Raw genomic sequence first — 19,861 nt, 5'->3', positions numbered from 1 at the left:
TGCTATTGGCTGAATGGTTTCACTGGTTATGAAACCAGTTTGTCTTTCCCCATTTTCTGGTAGAAGAAACCAGCCCTAGAAGGTGAAGTGATTATAAGTTAGTTATAAAGTTGGGGAGTCTACTGGTGTTCAGTAAAGCTGCTTTCTCTCTCTTCAAAAGAGAAAGATATTTCAGCATCAGCATGCCTCTTCAAATATGTGGACAAACATCTAAAAGTTACACATTATTGTATATGAGGAAGACACCACAGGGAGCTGAGAACAGGTCTACACAGCTCAAGAGAACCTGCAACCTAGGTAAATGAGGCTGCTTGCCCTGATTTCTCAATGAGAAAAGCTAGGAACCAGAATGCCTGCTCAGCTTGCGGCTGTAGTGGTCCCCATTTAGATGGCAGGGGCAGCTACCACAAAGCATCATGTCCTAGGATGGCCTAGTCAGTGGTGCAGCATCATTTCTTGGTGGAGAGACACATCATCAGAGTTGTAGGTGGATCTCACCTTAAAGGATGTCTTAGACAGTTCCTGCTGCTATAATTTATTCTCACAGTTCTGGAGGCTGGGAAGTCCAAGATCAAGGTGTCAGCAGATTCCATCTGGTAAGGGTTCATGCTCTTCAAAGATAGTGCCTTTTGCTGTGTCCTCATATGGCAGAAGGGACAGAAGGGCAAAAGAGACAAACAGGCTCCCTCAAGGCCTTTTATAAGGGCACTAATGTCATTCCTGAGGGTACCTCCTACAGACCTCACCTCGCAGTAGTATTGCACTGGGGATTACGTTTCAACATATAATTTTGGAGGGAAAGACACATTCAAATCATAGCAGAGGTGAAGAGGAAGGTCAGTGAAGATAGAAACCACCTATGCCGCCTCTCCTGTCAGCTAGCTCCCCTGCTCATTGAGGGTCTTGTGTTCATTTTTCCTGATCTTCCCCACTACTTAGGTGCTGCTAGGTCCAGGCCTTTCTTTTCTTCCTCTTTTCAAATTGTCTTCCCCTCTTGCCCATAGCAATTCACACACATGGCTGTTTCAAATCCTCAACCATATTTTATCATCATGTGAGAGGATTCACGTTTGTATACAGTTAGTACAAGTCAAAGCTATGTGGAGTTGCCAAGGGATACGTTGTTTTTAGGGAAGGAGAGGAAACTGATATTTATTGAGCCTGGCTTAGGTTTATGCCAAGTAGCATCTGATCCTCACATATCTATGCAAGAGATATCTTTGACTCCCTTGACTCCCTCCAGAACTGAGGACTCGTTTTCATTGAGCTTAAATGACTTACCTAATAACACTCACCTGGTGTCACATTGGTCTATAGAATTTTACAAGGTACTAAGGACTTCTGTGTTCATCCCTGGAATCTCTAGAGAATCTAGCCTCTCCTATCTTATTCTCAAGAGCCGTTCTTCTGGGGTCTGGCCTCAGACTACCGTCTTCTGAGCTCCCCTCCTTTGGGCTCCTCCATTAGCCCTCTTGTCTCCAGTCTAGGACCAAGCTATGCCTGAAGGTATGGCTCCTCCCATCCCCCTACTCCACCAGGGCCCCAGTCCAGGCCTTTGGCTGCTGGTGAACTGCTGTCCCATCATCCTCACTCCCACTTCCGCTTAGTGATGCCAGCCTCTGAGAACCCTCTTTCAGCCCAACTCTCCACTCTGAGTACCTCTGCTGAGCCCTTCTTGAAAGCAGTTGTCTCGCATTATTCCTTGAAATTTTGTTATTGAATAATTAAATGAAAATCTCTGGGGGTGAGAACAAACATTAATATTTCTTTAAAAGCTCCCCCAGAAGATGCTCAGGTGCAGCCTGTGTTGAAAAAAACCACACCCAAGAGCACCTCACCTGTCAGTTCACAGCTACTTGGGGAATTAAGGTGTTTTGCAACAGGGAGGGAACACTGAGTTCCCATTTTTCTGTTTGCTTCTTTCAGCCCTGAATCCTGCCCACCCTTCAGGTCTGATAACACTTCATTGTTCATTGGGAAGAATGCTGTAGTCACACTCTTGGTGCAGGGAATCAGGCTTTAGAGCCTGTTGACTCACCTGTTATCAGCTGATAAGCCCTTGATCAGAATATCAAGTAAGAGACAAAATGGCTAAAAGAGAAACCTACCTGCTACCTGCTTTGTGGCAGTTTTCTCTGTTTACTTATCTATAGAGAAGATTAGGATCCCAGAGGGTAGGACCGTGCAGGTGGAGGGGAAGGTGAGTTTACCACCATGAATCTCCATGGTCATTACTAGACATAGGAGGTTTCTAGCCATAAGCAGGGGAGCCAATTTCCTCCCACTTACTGGCACCTGCCCCCATGACAGGTGCCAGTGGGACCAAGACTGACGATCGTTGTTTGTAGAATTCTCTTCCCAGCAGAGAAGCAAAGTTAAAATCAGAAGTTTCTTTAGGGAGAAGAGAATCAGAATCAAGTATATAGAGATCAATGGGATAGAACTAGAATAGGTGGACACTGTCATTCATACTTCAGACAGATATCTGGTGAGAAGGCTGCTAGGGCCTCTGTTCCTCAGACATTGCAGGAGGCACTTGAACAAGTTCTACATTATCTAACTCTCCTTTTTCAAAATTTCTCATTGATTGCCGACTTTTCTGGCATGACAAATTGCTTTATGATACAAACACACCTTAGAATGAATATGCTGGCAGCTCCACTGATGTTTGACTCAGATGCCCATGATGTTGGCTGTTGTAGGAGAGGGAAATCTTCCCAAGGTGACTGGAGAGAGTTCTCTGCCAGGACTGCTGGAGGAGATGGGAATGCTGTCATCTTGAGAGTCACATTTAAAAATAATCTACCAGGCCAGGTTATTCCCTAAGACGATTTGGAGAGTGCTTTCTTCCACATTCTTAGCATCCATTTCGGAACATGATTGTTTATGGTTGCGTCTCCAAATTTGGAGGATACATTCTATAAGAGTTTACAGATCCTTGTACCTTGATGGAAGGCAGGACTCTACCTGTTTTTCCAGAATAAGGTGCCTCAAAACAATGTGCTGTGATGGAAAAGTAATGATTTTGAGGCAGTTTTGGATTTGACTCCCAGTTCTGCCTCCTTTCCCTTGATGTGTGTCCTTGGGCAAGTTACCTCACCTGAGTCTCCATTTCTTCAACCATAAAATGAGTGATAATTATATTATCTGCATCGTAGGGTTTTTTTTCCCATGGATTACATTTTTTAATGTCTGAAAATTCCTTACTAGCTTTCACTCAAAAGTAGCAACTGCCTGTGAAAACTAGGGCAGGACAGAACTTTCTGTTTTGTTCACAGTGTCCTCTGAGCCTTTTGCCTATAGTCCTATAGGCAGATTCCCTCAGTATCTCCTTCAAAGAGAAAAAAAGTGATAAGCATTTCTCCTGTTTCTTTTCCATTTCCAAATTTCAATTTTGCCTGGGTATTATTAACTGGTCTCACTGAGGGTAGGAATGACACCTTCTTTGACTGTACCCCACAATCCCCTTCTAGTTAAAACTTGGCAAGGTCTCCATCTGCATTTCTAGCTGGCTCCTGACTTGCTCCCTTGGGTCCAGGTGACAGGGGGAGCCTCCTGAGGGTTTTGCTTCTCCTTTTTAAAAAATTCCTTCCTGGAAAACTACCCACCAGGATGCTAAAGGTGGCTATCTCCAAGAGTTGGAATAGCAGGTTATTGTTTTTTATTTCCTGTTTATAGTTTTCTGTACATCTTGAAATTTTTATATTGAGCAGTTATTGTTTATATAAGTAGGGAAAAAATCAGCAATTTCCCAAAAAAGAAAAATGATGCCCTTTACCTCTTCTCTGATACCACACTGCGGAATGCGATGTCTTTGCAGCTGTAAGACTTGTTGTGAGAGGTCCCCTCACATCTGCAAGGGGCTTCAGCAGCACTCTGGTCATGACTTCAAACCTGGAGGGGTGGAAACTCTCCAAAAACAATAAGACTTTAAAGGTTAGCATGTCTAGACACTGATGAAACCATCTTTCATAAGTTAGAACCACTTGATTTCAAGTAAGAGAACCCCAACCTGAATTAGTTCAAACAGGTAGGGATTTAAAAATAATAATAATAATAATAATGGTGCTGGGATAGCACCTGAAACCTAAGGAAAGAATGTATGTGGACCATAGGAAAAGCTGGAGTCAGGAGCTCAAACACTGACTGTCAGGGCTCTCTACCTTCCTGTTGGGTTTGGTCTGCTTGCCATTATATAGCAGCTCACCGCCTGAAGGAAACCATGGACTCCCAGGACAGCATCTTATACTTTCGGCCCCTGGAGAGAGACTGGCCGGATGCTCTCTGTGTCCAGCACAGGCATTCTGTGTAAGTGTCTCATCTGCCCGGTTAGATGCCCATGCTGGATTAATTTGCCATGGTCAAGGCACCGGGTATAAAGTCAGGGCCTGAAAGATCAAGGTCAGTATCACTACTGAAAGTAGGGCCTGTGTACCAAGCTGGCGCACAAATTATGTGTTACCCACCTGAACAGTTCTGGTACCGAAATCGAGAATAAATATTTCTCAACATTTATAACAATTTGACATATCTGTGACACTCAAGCAGGTGATTTTGTATTTTGCCAGGATGTCAATTTGTGACAGATTGGAAATTTAAATTTTTAAGTAGTTTGAAAAACACTGATGTAAGACATGGCAACTCCTTCAAAAATCATGGACTTAGGAAAAAAGGGGATATACTGGAGGCATAAAATAATTGGTGCCTAGCACATAAGTATCTCCACACAGTTTTGCAGTTCAGCTCCACCATACCAACCCACACTAGGGGCCTTGCCTGCTGGAACACATGAAGAACTAATTTGTCTTCCTTGTTAAATTATTTATACTTGTAATAGACACGCTTAGTGACTGTCATTCCCCACTTTGGCATAAGCTCCATGACAACAGAGACCATGTCTGATCTGTTGTTAGCTACTGTCATCCCATGGCCAGTCAGGAGGGTTCAGTAAACAATGGTTGCGATGAGTCACAGCAATTTAAGGATGCACTAGAAACAACTTTGGATATATCTGGAGGTAAGGGCACTGCAGAAGAGTCCCTGTAGGGCCTATACGTACGACTGATTCCTAGAAAGGGAACTGCTGATAAACTGTGGTCTAGTTGAAAGGCCTAATATTGTTATATTGATCTTTTTATATACATCTGAAACTTACAGCTCACCATAATCTTAGTAGTTCCTTTTGGAAAGGGACAAAATTGAGTATCCTTGGTATATCACTTAGCAACCTTGGCTTCATCATATGCTATAAATGAATTCTCGGTTTCCTAAAGTGGACACAACTATGTAAAACTTTTATCACATACGGAAGCACAAGAGAAGAAAAATATTTGGGTTAGAAGTCACAGCTATAAGCTCTATCAGTAATTCGAACTCTCACCTTAGACAAACTATTTTCCCTTTCCGGATCCCAGATTATCAAGCTGTAAAAATGAGGAAGCTGAAATAGGTACAATCCAAGGGCCTCCCCAGTTCCAACCATCCATAATTCTCTGATTCTGTAGACATCTGAGTACATGTCCTTCATCAGTCAGAGAATTGTAAGTGATGTATTTTGTATTTCCCACAATTCCACATCCTTTGACAATGGCAAGGTTCACAGTTTATGGACTTTGCAGTCTCTCAGGTGTTTGGTGCAGGTTAGTTGTGGTTTATTAAACCAGAGCCGAAGCAACTGTGCTGAGCTGGTCTGATTCGTCTGCTGTGTCTTGCCCCCAGCCATGCTGCAGGCAGTGCGAGCCCTGATGATCGTAGGCATCGTCCTGGGTGCCATTGGCCTCCTGGTATCCATCTTTGCCCTGAAATGCATCCGCATTGGCAGCATGGAGGACTCTGCCAAAGCCAACATGACACTGACCTCCGGGATCATGTTCATTGTCTCAGGTAAACACAGAGCCTGGAGTTCCCACTTCTGGAATGTCAAAGCCAAATCATTCTGGTAGAGAAAACGTGACTCCTCCCTACTCCTGAATGTGGTTCAGAACTTTTCATAGTGAGATTCATGATCTGAGTGTGGAGGCCCAATTGCGTATCATGAGTGCTAAGGTCCGTCTTAGCTGCCACTCCAACCCCAATAGAAGAGGTTCTTAGCTGGATGCAGTGGTTCATGTCTATAATGTCAGCACTATAAGAGGCCAAGACAGGAGGATCACTTGAGTCCAGGAGTTCAAGACCAGCCTAGGCAGCATTGTGACACCCCATGTTGATTAAAAGAAATGGTTTTTTATTTAAAAAAAAAAAAAACTTAGCTTTTGAATCTTAAATTCAGCTGGAAAAAAAAGGTTCTCAACCCTAAAAGAGTCATGTGACTTGATCCCTAAAAGGCATTTTTTTGGCGAGGCTTTAGAAAGTGATTTTAAGGGAAGATATCTTGACATTACCAAAGAAACAGACCAAAAATATTTGGACTATTGAGCTTTGGTCCCAAGATGTATGAAAAATTTCTTTCTGTAGACACACATATCCTTCCACAATTAGCAAGATAAAACATTCTAAGCACCTATCACAATGTTTAGCACATAGCGAGAATTCAGTAATCAATGCTTGGTTATAAGGTTACAATATTCTGCAGCCTACTCATCTAAACTCATCTAGGCATAACCTGCCTCAGAAACATCGTAATCCCTTGAAACTAACTCTGGAGATTTCTTTTTCTTTGCCCACAGGTCTTTGTGCAATTGCTGGAGTGTCTGTGTTTGCCAACATGCTGGTGACTAACTTCTGGATGTCCACAGCTAACATGTACACCGGCATGGGTGGGATGGTACAGACTGTTCAGACCAGGTAACCTCCTAATCTAGGTCTCGTCATTCACCATGATGAATATTGTTATAAGAATCTGATTAAACACATGCGCCTAATGTGACTGTCAGTGCCTGAAATACCAAAAATTTATCAGAGACAACCATGCCATATCATAAATCAACAATCACCTGTAAATTCATAAACTTCATTTCAGTGAAATATCCTTGGTGATATGACTTGAGGCTGATCTGACATTTGCATTGAAATACAGTGACAGTTCATAGTATTTATCTAACACTCTTACACAAGCCCCATTGTGGTGGCGATGAAACAGGCACTATTAACCCAGGCAAGTAAATGAACATCAACTTACATCTACAGTCCATAACTGGAACCTGGCTAGGAACAGGTAAACGTTGGAATAGAAATTAGCAAGGTGCAAGGCCGGGCGCGGTGGCTCAAGCCTGTAATCCCAGCACTTTGGGAGGCCGAGACGGGCGGATCACGAGGTCAGGAGATCGAGACCATCCTGGCTAACACGGTGAAACCCCGTCTCTACTAAAAATACAAAAAACTAGCCAGGCGAGGTGGCGGGCGCCTGTAGTCCCAGCTACTCCGGAGGCTGAGGCAGGAGAATGGCATAAACCCGGGAGGCGGAGCTTGCAGTGAGCTGAGATCCGGCCACTGCACTCCAGCCCGGGCTACAGAGCAAGACTCCGTCTCAAAAAAAAAAAAAAAAAAAAAAAAAAAAAAAAAAAAAAAAAAAAAAAGAAATTAGCAAGGTGCAGTATGGGTGAGAAAAGTGATGTTCCTTTCTGGTATAGCTGCCTCTTTCTCTCATTCATTAATTCATTTATTCTACAAATGTATTGATCACCTGCTGTAAGCCAAGAGATGTTCAGAGTGCTGGAGATACAAAGTCCCCACTCTCACAGGAGGTACAGTCTGGCAGAGGGAGCTGAAACCCCACTACAGTCTGGTGTCTGAAGGAGAGTAGAGCTTTTAAAAGACGGAAAAACAATACCAACGGCCATATTCATTGAGTCACTTTAAACGGATATATCTCATAGCAAGAAGCTGGAGCAAATTTCTGAAAAAGAAAGATCTTGTTCTTGGGAAGAAATATAAATATTAGACCTCAGTGACCTGTCATCTCTGGATGCATGCACTTGGCATTTTTTCCAGCCACACCAACATGAGGTACAGACGGAGAGTGAGGGTGTGATAAATCCATTACCCTCTGGCTCCCTGGAACTCCAATCCCCATTCATTTTTCTGCTTTATTTCAAGAATGTAAAGGAAGTGATCCCCAAAACCTCCCCCAATCCTACTCTATGTTCCTCTCATGGTCTCTTAGTTACAGGTGCAACTTAGAAGTAGGTTGACCAACTCATGCCAGTCTGCCTGAGACTTTCCCAGGTTTAGCACTGCAAGTTCCACATTCTGGGAAACTCCTCCATCATGGGCAAACCAGAATGATTGCTCAGGCTACTTAGAAGAGCCCACCTTTCCCAGAGCATTTGGGTACCTGGGGTCATTGCACTTGCCCAGAGGAGCCATCTACCAGCCACTTTGCACTTAGCACTAATACCTGCCATCACTCTCTCACACCATCTCCCTAGCACCGGCCCTGTCCTGTGGGCAGGGAGCTTTAGTCCTGGACTTAAGACTATAGAATTCTGAAAGGCCTCCTGAACTTCTCCTTCCGTGGATGGGCAGCTGTCTTTCCCTTTCTTTTGTCTACTCATTTTCTCCACCCAGAAGTCTTACAAGACAGCCCAGCTGCCAAGAAAGACCTTGGCAGTCACCTTGATGGAGCTTTGGTTCCAGTGCCCCACTTGGTCCTGGGACCCCCCTCCTTCTCCTGTTCCCCAACTCTATTATTGCCACGTTGTATGTAACAATGGAAGAGCCTAAGCCCCAGACTAGAGCTGCAAACTGCCTGCCCTCACACTGTACACAGACTGCAAGGTATTTTGTATAAAACATTTCATTTTATAATCTGAACCAATCACCAACTTTTAAAAATTAGAAGGGTTAGGCCAGGAGCGGTGGCTCACGCCTGTAATCCCGGCACTTTGGGAGGCTGAGGTGGGCAGATCACCAGGTCAGGAGTTCGAGACCAGCCTGGTCAATATGGTGAAACCCCGTCTCTACTGAAAATACAAAATTAGCTGGGCGTGGTGGTGGGCACCTGTAGTCCCAGCTACTTGGGAGACTGAGGCAGGAGACTCACTTGAACCTGGGAGGCAGAGGTTGCAGTGAGCCGAGATCACGCCACTGCACTCCCGCCTGGACGACAGAGCGAGACTTCGTCTCAAAAAAAAAAAAAAAATAGAAGGGTTAAGGACTGTGTTCCTCAGAAACAGATCCTGAGAAGAGGATCCCAGTGCCAGAGTTCATTAAGAAAAGGGAGATGGGTCAGTGGGAGAGGGAAGCAGGGCCGGGAAGGAAGGGAAGCCAAGCGTGGGCGTGACTTCAGGTGAAGCCCTGGGACTCAGCCTGATCCTGAGGAGAGCTGTGCAATGTTAATTAGACGCCAGAGTTGTCTCGACCTCAAACTAAAGAGCTGAGCTTTCATACCTTGATGCCAGTCAGTCCCTGTGGGCAGAGTGGCTTCAGTGGCTAAACCAAAGCTAGAATTCCAGAGGCAGCCACAGGGGCCAGCAGGTAAAGGCAAAGGAATACACAAGCAGGGGAAGAGACCCACAGAAACGGTTAAGTGGTAGAGCACCACTAGGGCCTACGACAAGGAGACTTCACCGCCCACACACATACACATACTCTGTTTTTCCAGCTTTGCATAAAAAATCAGAAGATCTGGCAGCATTGCCCTGGGCCCTCATTCTCATATGACCTCCACCTCTGCAGCTGAGAGGCAGCTGCCCTTCTGGCTAGGACTCATTCTGTCCAGTTTACCACAGTCCCCACTCTGCCTGAATAGCCCAACTCATGCTTATAGGGATTTTTCCATATATTACAGTTAAGAAAACAAAATTATGTTCTTCTCTCTAGCTCACTTCACTCATTTAAGTTTCTTGCCTGTCCCGGGTAAGTATTTAGGTTTGCTAACCTTGACCCAGAGTATCTAAGTTGAGAAAAAGGACTTCGTCCTTCATGCCCAGAAGATTCATTAACAATGAGAGCTTTGAAGGCAAAGTGACCTGAATTTGAATCCTGACAATATCGTGTCCTTCCTGGGTCATTGGAGAAGTTCCTCAGCCTCGCTGAGCTTCAATCTCTTCGTCTGTAAAATGCGAGTGACAGATACTATCACAGTGGTTGTTGGGACAATTAAACAAGACAGTGGTAGAAAGCGCTTATCACTGTATCAGGAAGGGCTTAATACATGGTAGCAATTGTTATCATCATCATTAGCATTAAGCAATCACTCAACCATCCATAGGGGTATCAAGGACAGGGGCTCTGTCTGTGTCAGGGCCCACAGACCAGGGCTGTCACCAGGAAATCACCTAGGGACCACCCTAGGAAGAGCCCCAGGAAAAGATCTGCTGTTCAGCCACCAGCCACACTGGGTAGGATGACGGGGCAGGGCTCTTCGTGCCAAGGCAGAAGCCCTTAAACCAAATTTCTGTCTTTTTCCCAGTCCAAGGAAATAAAAATAGCCTATAGGTAAATTTTCTCCCAGAACTTTTTCAAGGACTGAACTCAGTCAACCAGTTTTGCTCTACATATTAATACTACACTTGGTCATGAAGCTTACATTGTTTACTTTAATCCTGCTAAATGTGTGTCCTTTTTTTTTTTTTTTTTTTTTTTTTTTTGAGACTGTTGCCCAGGCTGGAGTGCAATAGTGCAATCTCGGCTCACTGCAATCTCTGCCTCCTGGGTTCAAGCAATTCTCCTGCCTCAACTTCCCAAGTAGCTGGGATTACAGGCACCTGCCACCACGCCCAGCTAATTTTTGTGTATTTAGTAGAGACAGGGTTTCACCATGCTGGCCAGGCAGGTCTTGAACTCCCGACCTCAGGCGATCTGCCTGCCTTGGCCTCCCAAAGTGTTGGGATTACAGGCGTGAGCCACCACACCCAGCCAATGTGTGTGCTTTTAAAGCACATCTAAAGTATTGTATTTTCTTAGGTTGCAGAGGTTTGCACACATATTACTTGTCTTCCTATTGTTGGTATAACGTTCTTAGCTTGTGTCGTAGACTTTAAACATATTAGTAATTCATCGAGTTCTACAAACAGTCCCTGTGCTCTTTGGGGAACGCAAAGGGAAACTTCCAAGGAGAGGCACTCCTTTTCCGTGCTGAGCTCTCCTTTTCTGCAGAGCTCGTGGAGCTGGAAATCAAGTTATCAGCTGGCATTAAAATATGCACTGACATCCTAACAGTTTTTGGTCACTTGAAGAAGGATACTGCTCTTCACCATCCAAAGATGTCCATTTGGGATCACAATTATTTTATTCTCAGGAGATTTTGTTCTCAATCCTGATCCGATGTAACTGAGTCCCATTGGAGGCAGGCCCCCTAGGCAAAGGGCACCAGCTTTGGAGTCAGACCACCCCAAGTTAGAATTCTCTTGTGAGCTGGAACAGAAGCACCACGAGCACAGCGTCTCTGTCTACCTTGTTCACCCAGTGTCCCAGGACCAGGGCAGGGCTCTGCACATTGTAGGAGCTCAATAAAGACTTGTTGAACAAATAAGTGAAGACATCAATAAAAGAAGGAATAGTCACTTCAACTTAGTTCCTTCTGAAGGTAATAGCTCTGCCTGCATGGATGGTTGTAAGGGTTATTTGAGATAAGTTAAGATGACTGCTTATTGGCCCATACTGAGAACTCAAGGAACTAAAATTCCTTCAGAAATAATAATTTGAGATTTTTTTTTTTTTTTGGTCAGAGTCTCGCTCTGTTGCCCAGGCTGGTGTGCAATGGCACAATCTCAGCTCACTGCAACCTCCACCTCCCAGGTTCAAGCAATTCTCATACCTTAGCCTCCTGAGTAGCTGGGATGAGAGATGTGCACCACCACACCCAGCTAATTTTTGTATTTTTTGTAGAGACAGGGTTTCACCATGTTGGCCAGGTTGCTCTTGAACTCCCGACCTCAGTTGAACCTTGGCCTCCCAAAGTGCTAGGATTACAGGCGTGAACCACCGCGTCCAGTCGGGATTGATTTTAGATCTCTCAAATTTCTCTTGCCAAACCTTCAAGACACTTTCTTTTGCCAGTAGAGAGGGGAAGGAGATTTCTTGAGATGTTTCACAAAGATTTATAATATTATGGTTGAGTGATGCTGGAATCCCCTGCTGTTTTGCCCCCTCGGTTTAGTCCCAATTCTACTCTCCAGGGTACCTGATCAGTTGGCTGTGACCCACAGGAGTGTGTGTTCAGGGGCATGGGCAGGGATGGATGTGGAATCCAAAAGTGGGGACAGAAAGAACAGGCACAGCCAGGTGCAGTGGGCAGAGCCTGGAGAGTTGAGTCAACCATATTGACAGCCACCATCTCCCCACCCAGGTACACATTTGGTGCGGCTCTGTTCGTGGGCTGGGTCGCTGGAGGCCTCACGCTAATTGGGGGTGTGATGATGTGCATCGCCTGCCGGGGCCTGGCACCAGAAGAAACCAAGTGAGTCTCCCTGTTCCGCTGCAACCGGACGTTTTATTTGTTCAGGGTCTATTTTAATGTATAACTTGCAGCCAAAAAAAAATTAATCTAGGTATATGGAAGAACTTTATTTGACTTAAGGATTATCAAACTTTCTCTTTTAGGGGAAACCTAAAGGATAGAATGGGAATATTTCAGCCTAGATTGATTTAAATATGATCCTATTTGTAAGAAAAATCCATCCCTCTTGGTTCCTTCTGAGATTGTTTTGTAACTCCATGGTTCTCAACTAGGAGCAATTTGCCCCCCAGGGGATATTTGGCAACATGTGAAGACATTTTTAACTGTTACAATTTTGGGAGGGTGGGGGAAAGTGATACTGGCCTCTGGCAGGTAGAGGCCAGGGATGCTACTAAACACCCTACAGTGCACAGAACTGTCCCACAGCAAAGAAGCATCTGTTCCAAACCGTCAACAGTGCTGCTGCTGAGAAACTCCGCTGTAACCCCCCACATTGAACTGGTGTGGGGAGAGCTGGATTCCAGTGTGGTTCTGCTGCTGACCAGCCCTGTGACCTCCAGCAGGTTATTTACTCTCTGTGTGCCTCTATCACCTCATCCATGAGATGAGCAGCTTGAGGCAATGAGCTGAACGTAGGTACCTTCCAGCTCACAAATTCTATGATCCTTTGATGTAAAATGTTCCCCTGGACATTGTTTCTGGTTCAACTTTATATTTATTGATTAACAGAGGGAACTCATTAGTTACTGAGGATTTGGGGATACCTCTCTCCACCATCCAGAAATGTCCATTTGAAATCACAATTATTTTATTCTCAGGAGATTTTGTTCTTGGCTCAGCAAAGCTCTAAAGTGCAAGAACTTCTGTTCCACTGCAGAGGCAGAAAAACCAGTGTACCAAAAACCAGGGTTACTAACTATCCTGGTTTGCCCCGGACTGATGGGTTTCCAGGGACACTGTACTTCCAGTGCCAAGACTGAGACAGTTCAGGGTAAATAGGAGGTTGGTCCTCCTGACAAAGACATCTACAATCTTGGAATGTTTATTTTTCTTTCAGCTACAAAGCCGTTTCTTATCATGCCTCGGGCCACAGTGTTGCCTACAAGCCTGGAGGCTTCAAGGCCAGCACTGGCTTTGGGTCCAACACCAAAAACAAGAAGACATACGATGGGGGTGCCCACACAGAGGACGAGGTACAATCTTATCCTTCCAAGCACGACTATGTGTAATGCTCCAAGACCTCTCAGCACGGGCAGAGGAAACTCCCAGAGAGCTCACCCAAAAAACAAGGAGATTTCATCTTGACTTCTTATTACTTTTGACTCACAGCTGGAAGTTAGAAAAGCCTTGATTTCATCTTTGGAGAGGCCAAGTGGTCTTAGCCTCATGTCTCTGTCTCTAAATATTCCATCATAAAACAGCTGAGTTATCATTTATGAATTAGAGGCTATAGCTCACATTTTCAATCCTCTATTTCTTTTTTTAAATATAACTTTCTACTCTGATGAGAGAATGTGGTTCTAATCTCTGTCTCACATTTTAATGATTTAGACAGACTCCCCCCTCTTCCTCCTAGTCAATAAACCCATTGATGATCTAGTTCCCAGCTTATCCCCAAGAAAACTTCTGAAAGGAAAAAGAGTAGATCGAAAGACATTATTTTCTGCTGTTTGACTTTTGCCTCCCCACCCCTAGCTTGGCTACTAATAAACACTTACTGAAGAAGAAGCAATAAGAGCAAGATATTTGCAATCTCTCCAGCCCATGATCCGGGTTTTCTTACGCTGTGATCTTAAACGTTACCAAACCAAAGTGATCTTCAGCTTGAGGCAACCAAGCCTTTCTACTGCTGTTGGCATCTTCTTATTCCAGCAAGACCATTCTAGGAGTTTCCTGAGCTCTCCACTGGAGTCCTCTTTCTGTCATGGGTCAGAAATTGTCCCTAGATGAATGAGAAAAAAAAATTTTTAATCTAAGTCCTAAATATAGTTAAAATAAATAATGTTTTAGTAAAATGATACACTATCTCTATGAATTAGCCTCACCCCTACATGTGGATAGAAGGAAATGAAAAAATAATTGCTTTGACATTGTCTATATGGTACTTTGTAAAGTCACGCTTAAGTACAAATTCCATGAAAAGTTCACTGATCCTAATTCTCTCCCTTAGAGGTTTCTATGGCTCTGATTATACATGATAATAAGTGTAAGCTATGTAAAAACTAAATATTGTCTGGGCGCAGTGGTTCATGCCTGTAATCCCAGGACTTTGGGAGGCTGAGGAGGAAGGATCACTTGAGCCCAGAAGTTCAAGACCAGCCTGGACAATGTGGAGAAACCCTGTCTCTACAAAATACAGAGAAAAAATCGGCCAATCATGGTGGCATACACCTGTAGTCCCAGCATCCCGGGAGGCTGAGATGGGAGGACTGCTTGAGCCTGGGGAGGCTGGGGCTGCAGTGAACCATGATCAGACCACTGCACTCCAGCCAGGTGACATAGCGAGATCCTGTCTAAAAAAATAAAAAATAAATAATGGAACACAGCAAGTCCTAGGAAATAGGTTAAAACCAATTCTCTTAAAAAAAAAAAAAAATGTTGAGCCTGAATTAAATGTTATGTTTCCAAGTGACACATATCCACGTTGGCATGGTTACAAGCCACTGCCAGTTGGCAGTAGCACTTTCCTGGCACGGTGGTCGGTTTTGCTTTCTTTTGCTTTGTTTAGACATGGGGTCTCACTTTCCAGGCTGGCCTCGAACTCCTGCACTCAAGCAATTCTCCTACCCTGGCCTCCCAAGTAGCTGGGACTACAGGTGTGTGCCATCAAAACTGGTCAGTTTTGTCACTCTGAAAGCTGTTCCTTTCTCTGAATTCACCTAGAGTGGTTGGACTGACAGACGTTTGGGCAAAACTGAAAGTTCTTTGCAACCACACACATTCCCTGAGCTTACATCACTGCCCTTTTGAGCAGAAAGTCTAAATTCCTTCCAGGACACTAGAATTCTATCTCAGTACCAAAGCCAGACAGACCCCCTAGGACACTGAGGTAAGAGCAGTCTCTGAAAACTACCCAGAGCAGCACTGGTGCAGGGGAACTTGGCCATTAAGTTACTATTTAAGAGTAAAGTCCTCACATCAATAGCACATACGAAAGTGACCTCCAAGGGGATTGGTGAATACTCATAAGGGTCTTGAGGCTGAATAGACTATGTCTGGAGAAAGAACAGATTATGCCCCATTAAATAATAACAAGTTGTGTTCATCAAGAGTCAGAGCAGTGAGTTCAGAGGCCCTTCTCACTGAGACAGCAACATTTAGACCAAACCAGAGGACGTATTTGTGGAACTCACTGCCTCAGTTTGGGTAAAGGATGAGCAGACAAGTCAACTAAAGAAAAAAGAAAAGCAAGGAGGAGGGTTGGGCAATCTAGAGCATGGGGATTGTTAAGTGCTCTCTGGATTTGAGTTGAAGAGCATCCATTTGAGTTGAAGGCCATGGTGCACAATGAGCTCTCCCTCCTACCACCAGAAAGTCCCTGGTCAGGTCTCAGGCAGTACGATGTGGCTCAGCTGGGTTTTTAATAAGCACATTCTCCATCCAACACTTAATTGTTTGAAAGCCTCCATATAGTTAGATTGTGCTTTGTAATTTTGTTGTTGCTCTATCTTATTGTATATGCATTGAGTGTTAACCTGAATGTTTTGTTACTTAAATATTAAAAACACTGTTGTCCTACAATTGAATAGCTTCTGCTCTGTTTTCATAAGTTTTGGGAAGTGGAGGTAGGAAGTCTTCATGGGAGTTTTTCTGCTTTCAGAATCCGTTTCTGCTCAGTAGCAGCCTAGCTACCTAGAGGACAGCTAGGTGTTGGTCCAGACCAGTTTGTGGTTTCTGCAAGTTTGGAAGCCTTAATGAAAAGAAGTTCCCAGAGCAACCAGGCACACAGCATGGGGTCCAAGGATCCAGTTTAGCCTGTCTGACCCTAAGCGCACCAGCCCAAAGTGTCTAACGTCGTTGGCCTGTTTGTGGGCCAGTGAAACAAGAGAGCCAATGCCTGCCCTCTTGATGCTGCCAAGGTTGGGTTGACCAGCTCAATAAACTGAGGCAGTATCAAGCTACAAAAACAGCATAAGCTATATAGTCAGAACAGCCCAACCTCAAATCCAGGTCATACTACTTCCCAACTATGTTAGCTTGAGCAAAGCCCTTAAGCTTTCTGAGTCTCCGTTCCCTTATCTGTAAAATAGGGATGATAAGGATAATGGAATAATACAAGTAAAGGACCCACTTAAGTGACAGAAAACCAAGCAGCACAACTTTAAGACAAAGAGGGCAATGTTTATGTAACTGGGATATCTGAGGCCAGGGTTGGCTTCAGACACAGCTGAATCAAGGGTTATGATTAAGACTCTAGTTTTCTCTGCCCATATCTCAGTTCTGCTTTCTTCTCTGTTGGTTTGTTTCTCAAGAAGATTGTGAGTTGTTGTGTTGGCTGCTTATATTTCTAGCCATAAAGCCATGTTTCAGCTATGGGAAACCTAGCCAAATGGAAGCATCTCTTTCCTTCTATCCATAGGAGAAAAATTCTAACAAAATACATTAGATTATTTGAGTAATGTACCCATCCCTAAACCTCTTCCAATAGCCAGAGCAGTGGAATCTAGTTTGGTGAAGCCTGGGTCCCCCAGTCAAAACATGGAGATTTGTCATATGCCATGAAGACTTGTATTCTAAGGACCCAGGGTCCTTAAAAAATCAGGCAAACTCACTGCTTTGCCTCATTATTTTCTTCTTTTGGTTGAAACTGCAGAGCAAGTTTCAGAGATATAACTTCTGAGCTTCTCTGACTGCCCAAACAGTATATAGTACAGAAAGGAAGGATCTGAGAGATTACTCTGGTTCTCAAAGCAAGCTGATAATTAAAACCTAAAAACTTAAAAAAATAAAAATAAAAAGACAAAAAGAAAACACTTTACATTCAGTTTTAAACAAGTGAGATTACAAAAATCATCAGTAGAAAGTTGTCCTTAGTGATGTAATTTTGAGCTATTGACATTTAAATTTTCTAAAACTTAGGGGCATTTTGAAGTCTCCTTGTACAAAGACAGAAATGGACAAACCAAGCCATGGAGTACAGGCTCAAAATATCACTCAGCACTGTCACTCATACAAATCCCTGGGAGTCCCCAGTTCTTTCACCTTTAACTTAGGTAGTATCCAGCCCCTTCTTGCCTACACAGTCAACCCTATCCAGGGTTGACTACTGCAATGGCCACAATTTTTGCCAAAATGCCTGATATCTCTGAGTTGACGTGTTCCACTGGAAAGAGCACAAGGCTTGGAATCAAAAACCTGGATTTCTGGTTCTGACTGTATTGCCAACCAATTATGTGACCTTCAGGATCGATTACAATGATTCACTAACATATTTTCATTATCTGGCTTCTGTACTGAGTCCTCATGATAAGCAGCACTGTGCCTAGTGCTTTATATACTTTAACCCTCCAACAATGCTGATCTCACCCCACTAGTGGCCCAGCACTCGTAAACACTCAAGGATCACACATACACTCACACTCACACATACACACATTTACCACACAGTCAGTTCGATTTTCAGAGCCTCATCAGGGACCATCACTTCTTTGATTTTTCTACTCTTGAGTATTTACATATGCCTCAGAACTGCTTTTGAACAATTCCATTCCTTCAGCTAAAGTTAGGCTGATTTTTCATACTTCCCAACACACGGCTAGAAAGGGAAGGGGTATACTCTTCATAATAGCCCAAATAAATGTGAAATGAGCATATGAGGCCCTTAAGAGATGATGATAAGCAAAAAGTTTCCTTGTGGTTTAATATTCAATATGTAAGATACTATAATATATTGTAGAGACAAAATGTCATTAAAATGTTTTAAATATGTCCAAATTCTATTCTGGAGTAAGGGTATTTAATTTAGATACCCCAAAAAGTGTCTATCAGTGATGGCTTTTAGTATCCACACCACCACAATATTCAATACTAAATGTAGCTACTCCCTAATAACAAATAAGATGAAATCTTAGTCACCCCTGCCACAGTGGGTAGCTAAAAGAAAGCATAGACTTCTTCTTCTTCAGAGAAACTTCAAGGGGTGGGTGGGTCCTACTTGCAGACCAAGGATCATACAAATTCCATACATAGAAAATACTGTACTTTGTCCTATCTTTTAACTTAGATTTTCAGGGTAACATAAAGGTAGAATTAAATGTAATATGGAAGAAAACTTGAAATATTTCTTCCTTAATCCAGCAACCCTCCTTCTTTAAATTTCTCCTAAGGAAATAATCATAAATACTTATGCTCAAAGGTATATATCAATTGTTTAAAATAATATAACTGGATCAACCTAAAAATCTAATGAGGGGAAGATTCCTAATAGTCTTTATATATAAGCTATTATATAGTCATTAAAATTATTATAATATTTTTCTAACACTAAGTCTATTTAACGGTGTATTGAAAAACACCCTGGAAAGAAATATATTCCAAAATATTTTAAGTAGTTGTTTCTGATTGGAGACATAATGATGATAGTTTTTTATTTGTACTTTACAGTACTTTGCAAATTTTCTTCAATGAGAATAGCTTCATTTTATATCTAGAGAAAAAAATAAAACTAAAAACTGAAGAATTAAAAAATAGAAAACAACACCCAGACATGAAGTCCACGGGAGCAGATATAGCTCATTACCTGGAGACATAACCATCTCAGGTAGCTTGGAAGGAGGAAGTTATTAAGTCATGGCTGAGTAGAGTTCTCTGTTTACTCTGAACCAATAAATTAAAATGATCATGAGCCCAGAAACTGACCTCACACTCTGTTGCTTTAGCTTTTCTTCTCCTTTGGAGACCCTTTGGCAATTGGCCATCATTTCCCCATTTACTCATTTCTACTCACCTCTGAAGATGGGAAAGCAGAGGCCCATACCTCTGTTGTGAACAAGGACCAGAAAGAAGAAATGACATGCTCAAGGCCTTTACATAGGCATATCAGGGGAGCCAGAACAAAGACTAAAGTCCATACCAGGTTAGCCTCTTGCTTGCTCCACAAGGACACACAGACCTCATCTCCTCCCATCCGCTGGCCTTCTCAGTTTCCAACTTCTTTTCCTGACTAGAAGAGCCATCCAGAAAGAGCAGGATGGGCTTGCTTCAGGATGGGTGGCTTAATGTTGGCAGGTGCTCTGAGCCAACCAGATCCACCTGTGTGGGGAAATATCCAAAACAGACCCTGAGTCCCCAAATGTTTATCACCTGGAACTCATCGGATCTGCATCTGATAAGGAAGGGGCTCTGTATGAGCTATGCACAGAGCAGCCTATCTTTAAAGAAGAAGACTTTTGGGTCCTTGATGAGTTTTTCAAGGTTTCTAAGAGATAATTTCAACCATGTGTTATCATTGGATTCTTCTCAGGAACGTTAGGCATCAGGGAAAATTCAGCAGCTATTGTTTTTTAGTTGGACATAGCAAAG

General features: G+C 43.3%; 1 protein-coding gene across 2 annotated transcripts in view; it reads left to right on the top strand.

Annotated features, from left to right (window-relative positions):
• CLDN18 (claudin 18) overlaps positions 1-16,080 on the top strand; it is a 35,143-nt gene extending 19,063 nt beyond the window's left edge. For both annotated transcript variants that reach the window (XM_038002832.2, XM_008009013.3), the window contains exons 2-5: positions 5,719-5,883; positions 6,666-6,783; positions 12,230-12,340; positions 13,398-16,080. In XM_038002832.2, coding sequence (XP_037858760.1) covers positions 5,719-5,883; positions 6,666-6,783; positions 12,230-12,340; positions 13,398-13,569 — 566 coding nt within the window. In that variant the 3' untranslated portion in view covers positions 13,570-16,080. The remainder of the gene's footprint in view (positions 1-5,718; positions 5,884-6,665; positions 6,784-12,229; positions 12,341-13,397) is intronic.
• Positions 16,081-19,861: the final 3,781 nt, after the last annotated feature.

The sequence above is a fragment of the Chlorocebus sabaeus genome, chromosome 15 (genome assembly GCF_047675955.1).
Source record: "Chlorocebus sabaeus isolate Y175 chromosome 15, mChlSab1.0.hap1, whole genome shotgun sequence".
Classification (NCBI taxonomy): domain Eukaryota; kingdom Metazoa; phylum Chordata; class Mammalia; order Primates; family Cercopithecidae; genus Chlorocebus; species Chlorocebus sabaeus.
Note: the sequence above shows the minus strand (reverse complement) of the source record. Positions and strands in the feature narration are given on the sequence as shown.